The sequence below is a fragment of the Fukomys damarensis genome, unplaced genomic scaffold (assembly GCF_012274545.1).
Source record: "Fukomys damarensis isolate Sample0158 unplaced genomic scaffold, DMR_v1.0_HiC HiC_scaffold_5, whole genome shotgun sequence".
In the NCBI taxonomy this organism is placed as follows: domain Eukaryota; kingdom Metazoa; phylum Chordata; class Mammalia; order Rodentia; family Bathyergidae; genus Fukomys; species Fukomys damarensis.
Genome location: NW_022900917.1, coordinates 6,822,604 through 6,844,291, shown reverse-complemented (window position 1 = coordinate 6,844,291; position 21,688 = coordinate 6,822,604). Strand labels below are relative to the sequence as shown.

At 42.6% G+C, this 21,688-nt stretch overlaps 1 protein-coding gene across 2 annotated transcripts in view; it reads right to left on the bottom strand.

Annotated features, from left to right (window-relative positions):
* Positions 1-21,688, bottom strand: part of Samd12 (sterile alpha motif domain containing 12) — a 360,178-nt gene that overhangs the window by 73,150 nt on the left and 265,340 nt on the right. The window contains exon 5 of one of the 2 annotated variants that reach the window (XM_010619518.3): positions 4,743-5,534. The exons of the other annotated variant lie outside the window; for it this stretch is intronic. Within the exon in view, the coding sequence (XP_010617820.1) occupies positions 5,530-5,534 (5 nt within the window). The 3' untranslated portion in view covers positions 4,743-5,529. Of the gene's footprint in view, positions 1-4,742; positions 5,535-21,688 lie in introns of those variants that run through there. 2 annotated transcript variants of the gene reach the window in all.

Genomic DNA, 21,688 nt, shown 5'->3' with positions numbered 1-21,688 from the left:
GCCAACACCTACGCAGCAGCAGAATTGGGCAGATGCCCTTGAGAATGGGAAGGGAGGTTTGCAGAGCCAGGTTAAATATACACAGTCTAAGCACCCAGCACAGTGCCAACATCCACGATTGGCACTTGGTTCCCTTGTGGGACTTCCTCTGCATCACACATCAGTACGGGGCACAGCTGGGAAGACAGCCTGGTCTCCAAGGCAGCACTTGTCCTTGTACATCCCACCTCACAGCTCTACAGACTCTTTCTCAGCTGTAAAACTGAGTTGTTTTAGTGTTAAGTAGATAACATATGCAAGCCACTTCCTGCCCCGCACATAAGAGACTATCAGGAAACTTGGCACCTAGAACCAAGACACTCACTAAGGATCAATGTTCCTTACACAAACAGAAAAATGAAAAATGAGAGGTCACAGCGAAGAGCTAAGGAGAGTCAGGGAGGAAATAGTTTACTGATGACAATGGTTGTGATAGTGCTAAGAGTTAGAGAGAAACTCTGAACTTGATGTTCATCATCTCTGCCTTCCGACAAAACACCTGGTGCCCCGTATTCACGAATGTGTATAACTCATATCAATTTGTAACACAGAGTAAAGAAAGAGCAGACAGGGGGAATGGGGCATTTATAAGCCACAGCTCCAGGGCTTCTGTCTTGTTTGATGTTTAGGCCATAGCTTTTATTTGTTTTCCCTGGTGTCCTAGAGAGATGCTGGCAGTGTGTGCTTCACGAATTTGTCAATGGGAGGGCCGCTGTGAACACGCAGGTTCACGGGAAAGTCCCTGGTGAATATGTGACCTGAACAGTCTTTCTCTTTACCCACACTCAACCATCTGATGCTGACTCATGCAATAGGAAAATGACATGGTAAACTTCCGCTTTTATAGATTCATTTAAACTTGTGCTCTTGACTGATACAAGTTGCCACTGGAAAAAAGTACGGTGTCACAGAAGTTATGAACTGTCTTCAAGACCAGTCACGAGTCTACTAGCAGTAGTAATTTTTTTTTATCACAAAAATAACAATGGAAGAGACAATAAGAGATGATAAGAATAATAGCTGCTATGATGACAGATTCTGGGAAAAATTTTGTAGACCATATCTTTAATCCTCAAAATAATGCTGCAAGGGAGGTATTGCTTCCATTTTACAAATGCAAAATTTAAGGCTCAGTTAAAATATGCCAAAACATCACTGTGTCTAGTACAGCAGTACAGATGGAGTGAAACTCACATGCACGGTGACGATAAAACTTTTTTAAAGCCAACATACTTCATAGCTGTTTGTGATCATTTTGCAGAAAGTCAGATCTTCTCAAAGTCAAGAAATTCTGACTTCGATTGCCTGAGACCCTCTTTTCAACCCTCCGCCCCCCACTGGTACTGAAGTTTTCAACCATGGGAGATTACAATAGCAAGGCAGTGTGTTCAGAGTGCGTGCCATTACACTCTACAATTAGCTCACAGTAATTAGCAAGAAACAAATAATTTTTAAAAAGGCATCCATTCACTTTAGGTGATTTTTAATTTTATAATGACTAGTATATAATTAGAGCAGAATAAAGCTATTTAGTTAGAAAAAATAACTTCAGAAATGAGAGCTCTTTTAGTGTTTATTTGCTCCAGGGTTCTAATTACTTTGAAAACTACCAAAACTTCATAGATGATTGCTAACAGCATTCGATAACAGCTTCAAGGGAAGTTGAACCAATCCTTTTCTCAGAGCTTCATTAACATGAGGAAAATAAATAATAAATGATAAATATCAGGTGCACATATATATGAGATCATTATTACTTTCCTACTTTATTACCAATTCAGGTCTCCCATGCTAGCAAAATGAAAAATAATATCAAATATGTCTTCCTGGTCATTTCTGAAATGAGACCAACAAACAAGACCAATAAGGGAACAATAAGCCTTGTATTGTTTTTCTGTAATATATTAGCAAATCCTGGTACCTTCAATTTGGTTTCATTACATTTCCAATATGTGCACACATTAATTCATCTTCTTTCCTCCCCACAGTTAAGATTTATACACTTTATTAATCACCTCACGACAGTCACCTCAGCAGTTTCATTTAACAGAGCGAACCAGTCAGACCTCTTCAGACTTCCGGGGATGTCACGTGGCAAACTCGAGCTTCCCGGCAACCTAGATTACCCTTGCCAACAGGAGAGCTTTTAGAGCGATTCATCTTAGGGCCATCTAATCTATCACATCTGCCTCTGCTCTTGTCCTAACTGATAGGTTGGAAAAGAGGCGCCCTCTAGATCGCGCAAGGTTCCCCCCAGGCAGCCAGGCCTGTAGGTTCCTCAGTGGGACTGGCTCAAAATGGCAGGCAGTTATACGTTCTGCTTCCTCCAGGTAATGTCAACGATTGGCAGGGCCCATCCATTTAGCAAGCATTCATTCGCCAAAGGGCCTCGGTAGGCAACAGCAGCTTGCCTGGTGGTCACTGCATGTCACGTGGTCTGAAAATACGATGCTGCCGGATGTGCTGGCTCGGTGATGCGCTGGCATCTCAGCCTGTGGGACTGACCCGAACCAGGAGCTGTCTCCACTGCGCTTCAGCTGTTATCCTCTGTTCAAGTTCTTGGCAACACTGGATTTTTTTTTTAATCACTTTTTTGATGTCAGCTCTACTCTTTGAAATGATGTAGTTCTAAACTTAATGAGTTCTCAGATAATTTTCCATTCCTCTTTATTAAGTCCTCAACAGCATTTCTGAATCACCTGTCAGCTTCCTTTGAGATACTAGAGTAGAGTTGGATTCCAAATGTTATCATCAGAAAGAAGCAAATTTACAAAATCATTCATTTAAGAAATTTTTTCCCCTGAGCCTTTTTGGTCTTTCCTATTCCTGCAATCAAATGGAAGTTTTTGGGGGGCACTTTTCATACTAAACTTGAATAAGGATTCAGCGACTTGGCAAGCTTGCAAAGGATCAGCTATGTAAAAATTATAGGGCTTACATAACAGCATGGCACAGGAGGGCACCCCCATGACCAATTTGATGTTAAGAAAATGTAATGAGAAATCCAGAGAGGAAAATGAGTTATGGCAATGCTATTTCTATGGTCTTTCAAATGTAGTCACAGTTCCAGAATCTTGGAATTAACACCATTCAGAACTCCTCAGCCTCACAAGTTTATAAAGTAGCAGTACAATTTAACAGAGAGTAGTAGACTAGAGTTCAGAGGCCTGTATTCTGGGCCTAGTACTAAACTATAGGGCTTTAGTGTGAGCCATTTAACCCACCCTACAAGAGCGACCGGAATATACAATGGTTGCCGTTGGATGACCTCAAAGGGGGCGCTGGGTCTCCTTGCTTCTTACAAAAACCAAACAGATCTCCCACATTTATCCAAGACGTAACTACACAGGCTGGTACAAATACAAACATCACATCTATTTCCTTTTTCTATAGATTGTAGTAACTGAAAGAGATAACAATTAGTTCACACATATTCAATGCTCGCATTGGAAGACTATGTATTTATTTAGTGGAAAATTAAGTTCATTATTACTTAACAAGTGCAAACTGTAAAGAGGCTCTTTCAGAAAGTGAAACTCACAAGAAAAATAGGTTTTCAATGAAAACCTGGGGCAACCAGTAGTTTAGAAATGATTTCATCAACATCTTAGCTCAGAATTCCTATGACTGCAAATGCATACATAGGAAAATAAATTCTTTAGTCTTTTTCCTGTGTCTTTTGTGTTTCCTTACAGAACTGTTTTGATTTACTAAACATATGGCTGTATAATTCCTTTCGCTTTCAATTCTGAATGTATTTGGAATGAGAGAGGGAGGGAGGGAGAAAGAGAGAGAGAAGGTGATAAAGAGAGAGAGATTGATTTTAACCAAACCTTCAAATTTCCCTGGCTTACTCCTTGCTTCACTTGCCTAATTATATTAGTAAACAGCTCTAGTGGAACGCTGGCTTACATTTATATTTCAACTTAACTATGCACAGTTCTTAGTACAATGAAAATCTTAAAAACATTTTCCTATTTGTGACAGGGGTTCACTGTGTTTATTTGTTAGAAAGAGCAACAACATAACTTCACTATACTTCTATACACCTTTTCCTTTTCTTACTCGGTTTTGATGATAGGCAATGCACAGATAAAAACCCTACAGTTCTCTATTTGATTGCTTATCAGATGGAGAGAGGAGTGCCCACCCGGGCCTGCAGGACAGCAGGAGCTGGTGGATGGAATGACACACCAACAGTGTGGCCCAGTCAGCCCACGGCCCAGACTGTTCGGTTCTCCATTCCATTGCTCCCATCCGGTAGCCAACAGTTGTTTCAAAGGGGGAAAAAACAGGAAATGGAAAAAAGAATGACATGGAAAGTCACTCACTAATCACAGTCCCCAGGGAATGGGAAACAGAATTTCCCCCATGGTCTAATTATTCTCTGGTATCTTTAATGAAACCAAATCAGGCAAGTTTCCAGGGTCTGGCTGATGTTTCGGAGGCCTGGTTTCCTTGTACCCTAGGATCTGAAAGGAAATATTTACTAACTTCCTGGAGTTTGCCTATTATTCTCCATCACTATTTGGTTTCCAGAACAACCTCTGTCATCTTTTATTTTTTATTTTTAACATAACACAAGCAGATGCTAACACACAAAATATAAAAGCTGTTCTATGAAAGTGTAATTTTTTTCATAACAAAATAATTAGAGAATAACAATGGTATATACACTGTGTATCATGAGCTAAAAAAGAATATGTTTCCATTCACTAATCTCTTTTTAACACAGAGGGAAACAGCTAGAAGGACACAGAAGACCTGTGTAAACTGCCAGTGTTTTCTTGCATATAGGAGTGGCTCTGGAGGGCTGCTGGATTCACACCGACAAGCTGTTGGGCACTCGGCAATGGCTGGATCCTAAGCTTGCTCCTGCTTTGCCCAGCAAAGCAAAAATTCTGTCTCTTCTCATTTGAGTTCCTGCGTATGGGCCTATAACAGGGAGAGCTAAGGGCGACGCTTCAGAAGTGGAATTCCATTGCCTACTATCAACAGTCTGGAGCCACACATCAGGGGCTCTTGCTAAATCTAGTAAAACACATCCTGTACCCTTGGGTCCAAAGCAGCATCCACAGATATCTGAGAAAATTATAGCGACCTTGAGTCAACGCCACTACTCAGGTAGACTAAACTTTCGTCCTCACTGCATTAAAAAAAATCCTTGCAGACTGGTCCTTATTTCAGGCACATTCAGCAGGATCCCTGAGATCTCACAGGTGCTGAGGACAGCATCCAGACACAGGTCTTTAGGTGCCGTAAGGGTTACACAGTCCCACTTGCTTCATCTTACACACAAGGTGCAGGAAGTTAGAGCGGGGAGGTGCCTAGACAAATGGTGAGGGTGAAGTGTCAAAGCTGTGCAGTTTTCACACCGTTACCTTCGGTGATTCATGCCAACTGAAGCGAATGTTACTTTGGCACTTCGTTTCCTGCAGGCCAGAAAGATCCGTGCTTTGTTCACAGCGGAGGTACAGGCTGGGCATGTAGTCAATCTGCGTGAATGCAAAGACAGTTTTAAAATCCATGGTTTTCCTCAACAGTTTATCTTCTTAGGAAACTGTAACTTCTTAAAGATTACCATGGCCAGTTTGTCTTGGCCGGGTCGGGGGGCACACTGGTGAAAATGGAGCCCGATGTAAGCTGGCGGAGGCCAGATGAAGACAGAAAATGCCCAGCACCTGCAGCGTGCAGTGGAGACCCCACAGAGATGCTCTGCACACCAGGCGCAGAGCCCGTTCCTCCAGGCGGGCCCTGCTTTCACAAGCGCTCAGTTGGCAAACGAGGTTTGAGGGTGTACATGCTGGGGCAGGAAGAAATGAAGGCAGGCGGGTGCCTGTGGGAAAACGAGGCGCCCCTAACCCACTGCCAGAGGTCAGTTCTCCCGGACTGTTCTCATGCCCGATGCAGGGGCTGAAGGGACATCGTCTCAGAGCTCATGAGAAGCACACACTAAAGTAAGACGTGGCACGAGTCACTCAGCCCGCTTGGGGCACCCTTCCTTCCCAGTCAGGGTAACCCGCTTTCTTGTCAGAACGGTCTGCTCCTCAGGTGAGGTGGGGCAGATGCTAATTCAGCAATGAGGCAGAGGCGACATCGGGGAGGCGGCGAAGAACCCGCTGTGCCACTCTGAAGAGGAAATTCTTCCTTCCAGGACAACGGCCAGCCACGCCATTTTCTTATCCGACGAGTGCAAATCTGTCTTATTTTCTACCCAAGAGCTCTGGAGCCTGCTCTCTGTCTCCCAAAGCTGAGCAGGCCGAAATGACGGACAGGACTTGCACAAACATGAGCAACGCAGGCGCCGCACACCATGGTCGGCAAATGGAACAGAAAATTAATTGTTTCATCAGGGAAGAAGAGCTCCGGCAGCTTCCTTCTTCAGGAGAGCTGGGTGCCCTTCAAGCACCCCGGAGCACGGCAGAAATCACGGGCAGTTACATGTCAGGGGGACACGAAACTGAGATTTTTTTTCCAATGTAACATTAATAATTTATGAATAAACCAGTACACAAAATTGTATTTATAAAGGGACTTGGTGGTGGGATGAACAGGAACTTAACGTCTTAACAAAAGCAGACGGATGAAAAAGAATTCTTAAAAACCCACGTGGATAATATATGGAGTATAAATACTGTATCTACTGTCAATAGTAGGAAATGAAGAACAGTAACTGAGCGTTGTGCTGATACCTGCTTTCTGGGCATGTGGTTGGATCTGGGTAGATGAATCTGATGAAAGGGGGTTTACAAGTGTGTAGACTCATCTAGTTCAGGAAGACGGGGATGTGTTCTACTCTACTGTGTGTACTGTCACCAGTACACTTTGCAGTGCAGGAACTTTATTATGCAATTATGTGAGAAAAAGGGAGAAGCCAGCTTTCATTTGCAGTGTTAGTGGGTAGAAAGAAGAAAACAAACATTTTTTTTTAAACTTGAAAATTGGACAAACGGGACATGTAAGTCTTCTAGACACAAAAGGAGTCAAACTTGTCAATTTTTGGCATACTGATTCACTCAGAGTTCATCAGTTAGCTACAACAAAACATGAAATTAAAAGAGAATTGGATTCTGCTAATCAGCTGAATTACAAGGTCAGAGCTCTAAATTATTGTTTTGTTGTTTGAGCTGCAAATTATTGCTGAAAGAGTCTTTTTATTTTTATGCATTCATCTAATCTCTGCATTTGTATACTTTCCTCATAGCCATCAGAAAAATGCTGATGCAATATTCATAGCAATCCAATATGTATAGATTACATTCTTGTCACTCAGAATCTCAGAGACACTCTGAAGATCTGAACTCACCAATATTCCACTTATTTGAAAATGCAGTCATGCCTAAACAGTGTATTCAACCCCCAAATATCAACGGGTTCATAATTCCCCATATGAAGTATCAGATGCTGGAACCTTGATTTAGTATTTTAAGTGAAATGAAAGCCTCGGTGAGAAAATGTATGTCAAACCCTACTGCACAGACCCCTGCTTAATAAGTAAAATGATGCCGCGAGATGCCACGCAGTCAGTACTTACTAAGTGCAGCACACTGGGGCAGTCACTAAGGAGACCCGCTGAACTACAGGACTGAGGGCTTGCTCTTCCTGGGCTTACAACATAGGTAATCACAGGAGGAAAGAAAAACAAGAAGAAAATGACCCTAGCCGAGCACTTCCACTGGGCCAGGCTTTCAGCCAAGAGCCACACACGTGTGCCTGACGTTGCCTTTGTCCGGCCAGGCAGGGGTTCCTGTGCCTGGGCTGCTGGTGAAGAGGCCGAGGGTGAGCGGGGTCGTCACAGGGCAGAGTTGCGAGGATGGTCTCTCCGGCTTTGAGTCCCCACTGTCCACCTCTCCCTGTGCCTCCCGCGGATGCTTGTTCTCAGTTTCTCCCACGCACAGTGCCCTCTTTCTCTTTTCATATGAACTACGTTCAATATGTGACCTCTGCCTCCAGATGCAGCTGGGACATCGCCTGCCCAGCCCGGCAAGCCTCTCCTCTTAGGCAGCCTCTAGCCAGCAGGAAAGCCTGCAGTTTCCCTATCTATTTACAGGAGGGTTTGATCAGCCCGGCAAGCCTCTCCTCTTAGGCAGCCTCTAGCCAGCAGGAAAGCCTGCAGTTTCCCTATTTACAGGAGGGTTTAATACAGCTTTCCCTTCCACATAGCACTGAAAACTCCCCGAGGGCAGAGCCTGAACTTCTTCCCTTGTCTTGTGCAGAGTACACAGTAGGTGTTCAGCAGCCATGGCTGGAGAGGGGCTTAGCTGTTCTTTCCCAGAGCCAATGTGGGCCATTCCTTCTAACATTATGTTGTATTTTCCTCGTTAACACCCAGAGCCTTTGTCATCTCACAGTATCCTGCAACATAAGGCAAATGCAGCTCAAGTCTTGATGTTAACTGTCCGACCACTGATTCAGTCATCAGTTCAGCGAGCATTTTTTAACCATCTGGTCCACGCACTGTTGTAGGTGTCTAGGATATAGTCTACAAAACAGACATAAATCCTTTGAATGCATGACGTTCCCGTCTAAAATATACTGGTTCAGTCTTCACCTTTTTTTTTGGTACCGGGAATCAAACTCAGGTCCTTGTTCTTGTGAGGCAGGTGGCGGAACCACTGAGCTAAATCCCCAGCCCTTCATCCACCTTGTAAGCGTCTGACATACATGGCTGCTTGTGTATGAATGTATGACTCACTGATGTGCAGATTAATGCCAACTATTAATTAATATACAGCATACGTATTAAGTATGGGACCTGCGTTTGAAACAATAATGTGTTGCTAAGCCCTCTGTGCTAGATATACTTGGAAGACTGTGATGCTTTTCAGGAGTGATGTGCTTATTCTGTCCATACTCTCGTGGTGTAGCATTGACCCGGGTGCCTTTCTGACAGCTGCTTTCACGGAAGGTTTATGAGCCGAGCAGAAAGGTGAGGTCTTCACCACGCAGCTGCTCTGCATTCCTGTCCCCCCACACGATGAGGTAAGGGATCCTAGGAACAGCCAGAAGAAGACCCTAGGGTCGGGAGGTCCCAAATGTGTACGCGATGGTCATGTCACTGGTATGAGGACCCCACCTACCAATAGCACAGGGACAGCATATATAAGATGTGTGAACATTTGTATATTCATGAAAAAGCAAAAAGAAGAAATAGAGATCGCCAATCATTGCAAATGCAAATCAACCTCATCAAGAGAATAAATGCAAATGAAAACAATATTCATAATTAGGAAAGATTTAAAAAGGCAAAGAAAGATGTCGTTCATAGAGGCCTTTATAGGATAGAACTGGCATACACTGTGGGAGGGTAAACTGTAAATTTCCAGAAAAGTGGCTTGTTTACATGGGTATGTAATATGTGTTTGTTCAAATGTTCACTCAGGCTTTTTTAGTCCGTAACAGTGCATTCATAAAGATCAAATCATTTTTACAGTGTTTCTTCTCCACATTTTTACTGGTCCATATTGGTTATACAGATTAATTGGTTTTATCATGACAGATTTGTACATGCATGTAACATACTCTAATCACCTCCTTACCTTACCTCCCCCTAACTTCACATTTTTTGGTTTCAATGTGTATAAGGTATTTTGGCCATATTCATCTCCCTACTGCATACCTTTGTACCCCCATCTCCCTTATGGCCTTCCGCTTGTCTAACAATAGTCTCCCTTTCAATTCTCTGTTAATATTTTCTAGATTCCACACATTAGGGAGAACATACAATATTTATCTTTCTGAGACTGGCTTGCCACACTGCTGGTCTCCAGGTCCAACCATTATTCTGCAAAGGACAAAATTTTGTTCTTTTTTGTGGCTAAATACTACTCCACTGTGTAAATATGCCACCTTTTCCTCACTTATTCCTCTATTGGCGGGGACCTGTGCTGCTGGTTCCAGATCCTGGCTATTGTTTACTGTGCTTCAATAAACATGAGTATGTGTATGTCTCTCTGGTGTGCTGACTTAAATTCCTTCTGGTATACACTAAGGAGGGGTATAAGTAGATCAAATGGTAGTTCCATTTGTAATGTTTTGAGGGACCTCCATACTGATTTCTATAGTAGCTGTCCTAATTTACTCTCCCACCATCAGTAGAGAAGGGTTTACAATGTCATTTCTAGTCACAATAATACATAAATAGCAAAAGTCAGCAGTAGCGCTTAGATTAGAAAACAGCCCTTGGCTCTCCATCCTATGAAATGGATTTCTAGATGTAACCCCTTTTAAGTATTTTATTTAGTTCTTGTAGGATTTACCTCAATTTTTATACACTTTTACCAATGGATTCACTTGCTAAGAATCAACTCTTGAAATATCATCACTTACATTTACAGAGATTTAGGCAGAGGGATGTTCATCCCATTGGTGCTTACAATAACAAGGAAATTAACAGCAACACTTGTTTGGATTCTGTGAATAAATGAGAGCCTAAATGTACAATGAATGAGAGCATCAAATAACCAGATACATTTACATAGCATGGTCATAAATAAATAAAGTGCATAAATACATAACAAAACATTGACAGGGATTATCTTTGGACAGTGACTGGAATTGAAGATGAACTTTTCTTCTTGGCCTCAAAATTCCCTTTCATAAATACATATCTGTTTACAATCGGAAAAGTGAGTACTGTTTTTCAATGCAAACTGTTTTGTGTGGTTCATGGGCGGTGATTTCACGCAAGTTAAAGGAGGGCAGTAGGTGAAGGAAGGACTAGGGGAAGTGCACCTTCTTCTAAGGTGGATTTGGGAAGTTACCACATCTAATTCTGCATGGGCCAGATTTCACTGGGGACATAGCACAGGCATAACAGAAGGAAGATGGCGTGACAGGGATCTCCAGGAATCACATGGCACCATGCGTGAGGAGGTTGGGGAGAGCTGACAAGTCAGTGGGGCACCAGAGCCCGGCAGACACCAAGTCTCCATCCTATGAAATGGATTTCTAGATGTAACCCCTTTTAAGTATTTTATTTAGTTCTTGTAGGATTGTAGGATACACAGGCAGATCCGGTGAGGCTCTGGGGCAGGCAGGGGGATGTGTACATCTAGGCAGAGCTGAGAAAAAGCAGGGGGGTCCGATTTTGTAAAAACAGTACAGAAAAGTGGGGGGAGAGAATGGAGAAGCATCGGGGAGTTTTAAGGCCAGGTTTGGAAATAGTGGCCACGTGCCACACTCCAGGACCCAGTTGTTGGTGAAGCTGGGAAATGTAGTTTTCCTGTCTGCTCAGGAAGATAAATGGAACAGCAGTGGTCCCTGAGAAGCTTGACAGCACCAGATAAACAGAAGTCTTGTCTGAAATCCAAATCACAATGAATTTGGGGCACAGCAATCATTGTTAAACAGACCCCGTAGGCGTCTCTGATGCACTTCAGAACTGGAGGCCACTGGGCCAAAGTGATTATCTATCTACCTATGCCTTTCTTATATCTAGTTGTTAATTTTGAAATGTTACAGATTACTGATAGTGACTGTTCAGGAAATTGCTTATGCTCCTGAGCATTTCTATAACATATACTACTGACAACTTTACAATTTCTACAAGGCACAAATATAAACAAATCTTACCTATTTTGAACTTAGAAGATGCTTAAAAGAATTGCGTGTGTTTGAGGGGCATTCCTTTGTGGAGTTAAGTAATGTTTTGTTTTGTTTTGTTTTTTTAACTTGTAAGCCTTTCTTAAAGGCTCAAAAGGTGTCAAGATGTCTAACAATGGTTAAACCATTTACAGAAACTGAAAGCAAAAAAAAAAAAAATCCGGAGTTGAGGTTGAAATGCCAGTGACAAATTGGAAGTAGGGGAATAAAATCCTGGGACCCAAACAACAGAAAAATTTACAAAGAAAGAAACAATGGATGAGAATAATCAGCCAGGAGTATTCAAAGGGGACAACTCGCCACATGCAGAGTGCTAATGCCAGGAGCACCACCAAGAGTGAAAACGTGAAGTAAGAATAAAAGAAGCCATCATTATGGAACTGGATCTCTTCACCCACTGACTGACCCAAGCACTTCCTGTCTTATCAACAGGCTTTACCAGGGCGGAGTCCCTCAAAGCTAAAAACTAAAGATGGAAAAGCAGTGCAACCGTCACATGCCCGTTAACCCAGTGACCAGTGTTCACCAGTGACACCTCCAAGTCAGCCTGTGGGGAGGTGCTGGACTCATTAAATGGTGTTACGTTAAAAGAAAAGGATCATTCACTTGTTTGCAGTGAAATTTGCATAAATAAACTGCCTTCATTAATTGCATCAGAACTGCTAGAATGCATACGTCATGATGGATACTTTATGTTTTAGCCACTTTTTAAACTGTAAAACTCTTCAATGCTCCTGGACCAAAAGGATCCACAGACCGACACAGAATAAAAGCAACTACTCTCCCTGCCTTTCTACCTTTTCCAGACCTAACAACTACTGCTTGTTCTGTATGCTACTCTCAGGAAAATTTCCACATGTGCTTCACTTGTGGTTCAGGAACATCTCCTTTACAACAGGTACTGTAATAAGCTGTCACAAAGAAGGCAAAGGAAATACACTTAGAAGATGGCCATGGAAATTGAGAAATTCAAAAAGCTCAGGTTAAGGTGAAGAAAATAAGCGTTTAAGTACACTAATGTTGGGAATGGGTGAGCAAAAATCTTCCCAATATTTTACAGCACCATGTGCTTGAGTTCTTTGCTGGAGTGGGTTAAAAAGGCAGAGGGACAGGGAAAAGAAATTAAACCTGTTTGTTATCCACTGAGCTGCAGAAGAACTTGGATGCCTTCCAGGGAAGAACAGAGAACCCTCACTCTTTGTTACTGTGTGACTGTCAGGTCAAATCCTGTGACGTGGAAGGTAGCACCCTAAATCTGTGGTCATATTCATTTATCCCTTTGCTTACGAGCTCATTTATCATATATTTGTTGAGTGTCTACTGTGTGCCATTAGCTGTGATCTCAAAGAGCTTACAACAGAACTGGAGAAAACAAGACTAGGGTACCTGAAACACTGGGAAAACAAGAAGAGACGATATATAATCAAGGGCTAAATGGAATATAATTAAGTGCCAGTCTGGTGCCACACGCAGCACTTAATTAAATCCAGGCCAGAACCTGCATCCTGGTTCTGAGAAGAGAGTTTCCTGCAACCTCTGACTTCCCACTGTAACTAATACCTGAAGCTCACTCCAGCAATGTAATTCAGCAGTGACTGTATTTCCATGCTCAAAAAAGGAAATGTGTTGTCTTGAAAAGTGCGTTTAAAAACCATCTTTTGTTTTGTTTTTAGGAGAGAGTTGCACTTAGTGAATATTTCAAATTTAATACTTCTGCAAAAAAAAATCTTAGGCCTGTAAAACCCAGAGAGAAGCCTGCAAATCAGCAAGGCCATTCCTTCACATCCAGATGGGACAGCAACTCTGATCTGTTAACCTAGCCTGAAATTCTTGTCTATCTTTTCTCCCTGCATCTATCGAATCCAAGTGCACGTCGGCATCTGGTACGAAAACATTATAGAGCTGCCTGTGACACTCACTAAAGGGAAATGCCTTGGAGGAAACTAAGTCGAGACATATGGCTTTACATTTATAGGCGAACACTCATCCATCATCAGAGATCCTGAATGCTCACTGCTATGACATTACAGAAAAGTCAACCCAGGCAAGTATGGCAGGACACGTGGTTTCCTGGACCTGATCTGGGGTGATGCAACACCATCTTCAAAGGGATGAAGGTCTCTTAGATATGTTGTGCCGATCTCATGTCAGAGGCATGAAGAAGACTACTCGTGCATCCCGCCAAAGTCATAAATATTATTAGGGGTTCCTGAAAAGAGCAGTTACATACAAAAGACAAATAGTTCTGGATCAGAGTCTGTGGCTGTGCTCCAAATATTGTATGGCTTCCTTTTCTAGGAGAAAGAACATGCAGTCCATACTCCATGGCCTCACATATCGAAGACACTACATATTGAAGGCCTCACATAGAGAAGACACTAAGGACAGGGTTTGCTTTAGAATTCTATGATTGAAAAAAGAGAAATGAGAACAAAACACTCCCACATCTTCACTGTTGGCAGGATCCGCTTTGGATCTCAAGAAGCCAGTTTCTTTCCTTTCCTTTCCTTTCCTTTCCTTTCCTTTCCTGTCTTGTCCTGTCCTGTCCTGTCCTGTCCTGTCCTGTCCTGTCCTCCCCTCCCCTCCCCTTCCCTTTCCTTTCCTGTTTTGACCTTTTCTACCCGGCAGACATTGGTCGTCCCCCCTCTCTGCCCCTCCAAACACCTGCGTTTCTAACGGAGCTTGAAATTAACACAGCTTTTGTTTACCTCCTCATTTGTGTGCTGCCATCATCAATGTTGGCAGCACAGTCCTGGGAATAGGGTTTGTTTACTGCTTCCAAAGAGGGAGCGAACAGAAAGACGCAGAAAAGAGTTACACTTGTCCCATGTAAATTCTTCTTCCTGACACAGAAACAGTCGTCAGTAAGCAGCCCACGGCCGTCTATATGGTGGGCCGTAAAAGCCAACAACCATCTTCCAGGGCTGATGCCTGACGTCTCTGGGCTGCCTTAGACACAGCCGAGCATAGCTTCACACCCTCTATTCCCCAAGACGCGGTACCCAGACACTGAGCCTCCCCTCAGTTCTCTCTGACCCTCAAAGCATCCCTGGTAGCCTCCCAGTGTCCTCCCTTCTCCTCTGACTCTTCTGCAAGGCGACCTAATCCCAAGTCTTCAAATGATTTCAATATAGCAATGACAATTCATCTTTTCAGGCTAACTTGTGCTTGTCCTTCCTGCTGTACTAAGTTCAGCTTGAGGAAGGGGTGGCTAACAACTCCTCTGCCAGAAACTTTACGACAAATCTTGGAAATAGGGTTTTGAAGCCTTCGTGGTCTTTGGATCCACCCTTTTACCTATTAGTCAGCTTTGATTGCTTCACTGCCAATATTTACCTTCTTCCCAATCTAGGGTTTTTTCAATCAGTAAAATATATCTGAGAGGCCTGGAAACCTTCATATTTTTATGCTTTAACTTTCAAAACACTGCATTTTCCTGTAATTTTTATTTTAACCTTTTACATTTGTAAAGTTCAGGGGCATTAATGACATTCACAATGTGGCACAACAATCACTGCCATCCCATTCTAAAGCTTTATCAACCCACATAGAAATTCTGTGCCTAATGAACGATTATCATCTGTTGCCCTCTTACCAGCCCCAGGCAGCCTCTACTCTCTGTCTGTAGGAATTTCTAGATACCTCCTATAAGCAGAATCACACAACATTTGTCACTTTGTGTGTCTGGCTCATTTCTCTTATCATACTTTTCAAGATTTCAATGTATGCCAGAATCTCACTCTTTATGGCCAACTAGTATTTCATTCTATGTGTATACTATATATTGTTTATCTATTTTTTCTGTGGACAGCTACTTGGGTAGTTTCCATCTTTTAGCTGCTGCAAATAATGCTGGACCAAACACTGGAGTACATGCTCTGAGCTGCTGGATCCTTTTTTGCTTTATCTAGAAGTAAGGTCTAGCGGGTCCACAGCTTGGGTGCTCCTGCAGTCACTGGCCTGTCTGCTTACAGTGCATGTCTTAGCCGCCTTACCACGCGATGTAGAGTGACATTTCCCAGGGCCCTTGCTTCCTGGCTTCCAAGCAGCTTTAGCTAATGTGAGGCATTGGAAGGAAACTAGGGTGCACGAGAAAGGAAAGACCAGCGTATTTTTTCTGCTATTACTTTGCTTCTGGTGGGATTTTTAGCAGTGGCTGCATTTCCTCTTGGCTCCAGCACTGACTGGAGTGGTCCACTGGGCTCTAAGATCTGCCACGTAGCCTGTACTTCCAGCCTCAGCTTTCTCTTTTATCTTCATCTCCAGGGAAGAGAGAAACTTCTTATTGTTGCTAAACTCTGGGTTGCCTCATTTTGATGTGAGAATGTTCAGCTCTTTTTCACTCATGCTGCCAAGTGCCTGCTTTAAGTTTTCTCTTTTAAAAAATGCCTGGAGTGGTATCTGTCCTGGTCAGAACCTCACTGATACATGTCCTGTTGAGCAAAGATGGTCCAAAGACTATTCTCCCAAAGACCTGTGGGAATGGCTCTTAATTGCCCTGACTGTATCACCTGTCTAATAGGATAACTAGCTGTGATTCTACTTCTCAGCCCCTTCTATAGTTTGGCATGGCCATGTATGTCAGCTTCACTGAGAGAAAACACTGGATACATTCAGTTTAAAAGAGATTTATTTGTGCTCACAGTTTCAATGGGTTTCGTCTATGGTTGCCTGGCTTCAAAGCAGAAGCACTCACCCCAGTGGTAGCTAAAAAGCTTAGAGAGAAAAGAGAAGCTGGGGATGAGAATGTAAACTTCCAGGTCATGCCCCAAGGATCCACCCCCCAACTAGGCCCCACCTTCCAATCACCCAGGCGCTGCTGAACTGATTCGTGGATGAATTCACTGACGAGTACAGTGCCTCCATCATCAGAATTTGGGAGACATTCTAATCCAAACCACAACTCCATGTGAACAAGTCTTGTCCAATGATGCCATCAGTATCATCTGTAAGGCAGATTCATATGGCCCCATATGGTCTCCGGAGTTCCATACTGGACCATGAAAACATGGGTCACATTCTAGGAAGGACAGAACCAAAAATGATGATGCTGCATCCTTGAGAATGGAGGGAGTTAAACCACCACTGCAGCCTCGCTCTTTTGACCTCTGTAATTTTATATGAGCAGCAAGTAAAACTCTCTTTTATCTAAGCTGTTGCTATTTTGAGCCTGTGTTTATTGCAGCCAAAGAGAACCCTAAGCAACTCAAGACCAAATCAAGAGCTTGGCTTCTGTCCCTGACTGCTGATGAATTTTTTTGTACCTTTCCCTAATTAAAGTAAGGTGCTTGATCCTCGATCTTACCCTAAGTTTTGGCCTCCTCCTGGTGATACTCAGAATTGACCTATTCTCCTCTACAAAGCTTTCAGAAAGCATTATTCCTTTTAACAGCTTCTGCTTTGCCTATTAAGTTTTCAGTGGGGTGGGGTGGTAAAACCAAGCTGATATCCAACCTAGAAAATGATTAAAGTCTGGATGATAGAGAATTTTTAATTAAAAGCCTGAGAACATTGTTCCTTGGGTATTAATAAAGTCAGTAAAATGGAAAATCAGTGTGACTTAACATCACAAGACAGGCAGTTAGTGTCCTGGTCGGATGGTCTCTTCGTGGAGCTGATGGGCTGTAACTGCCGCCTAATGACTGCCGCCAAGCACAGATAAATCTCACCTGTGCTTTACCCGCGTGGGCGTCAATTAGAAATATGGACTTCTCAGATGGTGGTTCCCAAACTTTATCATGTGTGAAATCTTTCAGGGGAACTTGTCCAAAATGAAGATTCATACCTCTCCACTCAAGACTTAGTTGGGCCACATTTAGGTGGAGTCACAGACTTATGAAAGACCCCAGCTGCCTCGCAAGCTCACAGTCTATGGACCACATTATGAGAACTCACAAGGCAGCCACGGGGGAGAGAGCTGTCATCAGCCGGGGTGGGACTAGCGAACACTAAGTGATGTCTGCTGTGTGACAGGGCCTTTCTCAGACATCATCTTAGTTTTTGCTTACAATAAATCTGCAGGAGATAACTTACCTTTGCTCTACAGTGAACATTCTGAGGCTCTGAAAATTAAGCAACTTGGCTGAAGTTATAAAGGAGCTTTAAAGGCCTTGGAAGTGTATACTGGACACATTCTCTTATCACTCTATTTCATTCTGCACCTTCTCTATCATGCTCTGCTCCTAGATGCTGGCATGTACGGAGAGCATCAGGTCCTCTGCTTCTGGCTTGGGCTGTGTTCTGCCAACGGGAAGTGCTGGGAGAAGACAAGAGGTCCAGGTAGTGGGGTGAGGGCCTTTGCTCTCCTAGCCTCCCTCAGTTTAGGTGGCAAGGATGGTCCCATGACCAAAGATCACAGCTCTTGCTGCTTTCTTTTCCCAGAGGTCTGTGTCTTTCAAAGTTCCTGTGACTGTTTCCTCCAGGGAACACCGGTCTAGGTACCATCGAAAACTGGTGACTTTCTTGTGTTCCTAAGTAGGATGGGGCCATATACTCACTCCTTTCTCTGCACCTGGTCCATAACTTTGTAATCACAGTAGTTTCTTTAGAGTTCTCCAAGTGATTCCATTTGAGTACTTCATTTTTTGCCAGAAACCTGACAGATTCAGGTTATACAACTCTGAAGTTTTGCTCTTTCCACTGTTTTACACTCCTCCACCTTGCCCCACACCTGTAACAAGAGTGGCAATGATGGCAACCATGACACTGGCACCATTATATGTAAGGTGCTGTGATGAGTGCTCTCTGTAATTACTTCTGTTTACCTTACATGACTACATTCCATCCAAGGCACTGTTTCACCCACATTTCACCCAGGAACAGAATGAGGAGCACTGCGGACTCCTACTAGGCATGGGGCTATCACACATGACTCCCCACCTAAAGGTGTGAGTAAAATTCTTGAAAAGAAAGATACTTGTGCCGCTTATATTTCAGACTTGTATCTGAAAAAAAATGCATTTTACTCTACTATCTCATCCTAACTTAGTTCAGATCCTTTCTCTGACAAGCTAGGAGATTGAAACAGCTCTGAGCTCTGGTGATAGTTATAGCCTGTGCCTAGCATGCCTCCAGCCCTGCCCCATTTTCCTCTATATCCTGTTTATCATACTGCCAGATAACTGTTCCTAGAATCTCTTTTGATTAAGGACACGCTTCTGGGAATCATCAATATGATACAAAGAGCAACTGCTAGAATCAACCCAGATATCAGGTGATACAAAAAACTTAGAAGACAAGCTCTTTCTTATCAAGTTATTTTTTACACCCTTAAAAGCAATTACTATCTCTATAGCCAGAAACCTAAAAGCCAAACTATCTTCATGATCAAAATACAATCCATAAATATGTCTCATGCTTCCAAATGGTAGGCCTTTGTTTATAGAGTTACCTTTGCTTTAGGATTCCATTCTTTTGCTTAAAAAGTTTGGTGAAGGTGTCTCTTACTGTCTTCACTTACCATCTGGGTCTCTAATTATATCAGTCCTATATTTTCTGTCTTACCTCTTTGTGATTTATGCTCCTGGTTAGGAACATTAATTTCATTCTTATTATGGAGTCACTGATAGACTCTTCTTGGTATTTCTGGCTTTCTTTTCTTTCAGATATGCTTCTTTTTTATTCATTAATTTTATTGGTACAGTTTAGGTTTATATTATGCTGACATTCATCATTGGGAATTTGTACTTTTATGTGATGTATCTCGGTTCTCATTTTTTCCCCATTCCCCTGCCCTCCCTCCAATCCATCTACCCCTATTTACAAAGACTTTGTTTCCATTTTTTCCTTTTCTTATTTCCTTTCCCCTCTCACTTCCCTTTCCCCTTCTCCTCTGGACCTTTGCTTTACTGTTTGTTAGTACCGATCTGCAGTTCACATAAGGATTATATTCATTGTAGGGAGCTGGCACATGTACATATCTTCATTCTTTCTCACTCTCTCTTGCCTTCTCCTCTCTCCCCTTTCTCCATCTCGTGATCCACTTCCCATCCATAGAACAGACAGTCTTGCTCTTGCCCTTGTGAAGCTTACTCTCTGGTGGCAGCTATCACCAAAGGTAATTAAAAAATAATGATTGAGGTAAAGAAAATCTTTAAATCTTTTCCTCTTATGAAGTTGAATTCATATCCAAGATGTTTGCTGTCTCTTCCAAGAATGAGGAAATGAGGAGGTTCCAGCATGTTGAATAAATGGTTCCATCTGTTCAGACTGTTTTCCCTTTCTCTATGTATCTCCTTAGCCTCCATTCATCCTTCTACCCTAGGTATAGCATCTTCAATTAGAAAATAACCAGCCCCTTCTTTGGGCTGCCTGCTTATTTTATATTGTCTCTTTGTTTCCCATATGTCTCAGCCTATTATTGGCTTATTTGCTTATTTCTCTACCTTGATGGGTAAGTGCTATCAACTATGTGTTCCATTTGGACAGTAGACTGCTCACTGTACTGAAGAAACTCTAAGGCCTAAGAATGACACTGTAAAGACTCCCTTGCAGCTAGATTATAGGCTCAGCCAATTGGATACTTTCATGAGATTTGAACACAGAAAGCAAGGTGAAGTCTCCATGCCACAGTTGTGCAGACACTTGTTTTTCTCTGACATATTCATCATGTCCAGAGATAATTGCAGTGATGGATTTCCTAATCCCTGAATTACACGGAAGACTTGTGTGCACTACAATTTCCCTTAATTCCTACTACCCTTACTGAGGCAGAAAGAGTTACTATCTCACAAGGCCAGATGGGTGGTCTTGTTCAGTTGTCCTTTCTAGAATCCCACCAGGGAGCCTGGACTCCCTGTAGCCTGTCCAATGTTTTGTAAGCATCTAATTTACTGTGTTAAATATTTTCTTCTGAAAATAGCTAGTACTATTGATTTCCTATATTTGGCCCTTGATTGACATTACCAGCTGAAAAGTTTGTTGAGGGCAGGGTTTATTCTATATCTTTTTATCTTTGTTTCCTCCGAGCCTTGGACAGTGCCTGCTACGTAGTAATTTTACAAATACAAAAGAGGCTCAGAAAGCTTTAGCAAATTGCTCCAAGCATCTGATATAGGACATGACAGTTATTATCCAATCCCAGGGTGTGTGTAGGTTTCAAAATCCTTGCTCTTTCTATTGTTATTGACTCTGTGTATGATGAGGGGATTCCAAAAGCAGGGGGGAGAAAAGATATTACTAATTGCCGTAGTGATTCATTGGAAACATCATTACTGTGGTGAAAGAGTTGATTTTTGAGGATTACGAGTCATTTTCTTGAAAAGTCCATTTCCCACTGTGTATAAGACACAGCAGTATGTGGTCTACAGCCTCTCTCGTTAACTCAGCACCATGCCTGCACAATCATACAATGCAGTCCATAAGATGTTTGTGGGCAAACTAAAATGTGGGCAAACCAAGCCTTCCCATCAGGAACTGCTTTCCTTGGACTAAAGGAATTCATGGCCTTTCAGGTTTTCTCAGTTGCCAGTAAAAGATAATCGACTTGTGAGGAACACAAAGAATTCCTGAGACACTGACCTGGAGGGCCCAAGGAGGCATTCTTAAAATAATGAGGACTCTGAGGAATTTGTACTATTTTCCACTCCCATTATGGTAATTGTTACATAAGCAGACTGAACATATTTGTCTGTTTTCACTTAAGATTTGCCACTAGAATGGTGCATCAGAATTTCAATGCCCTGTCATCGTGTATTCTGCAAATTAAAGCCGCATGCTATACTGGTTGGGAGTAGAATACTTTACATTTCATTATATCCACAGTGACTATACCTCAGCTAAGTTCTGAATTCCCTACAGTCTCAAGACTTCTTTCAGATATATGCCAAGTGCTTGCTTATTATAAGAATGTACGGACCAAGGTACTATACTACAAATACAGACAACAGAACCTGGAGAAACAGGATGAAGAGGCTGCTCTGTCCCCCCTTTTGGATTACGGAATAATGACCAGGCTTGGAGTCTTACACATTCTAGAGCAAGCATCAGCAAATATGGCCTGTGGCACAATTTGGCCCACCACCTGTTTGTATAAAGTTTTATGGAA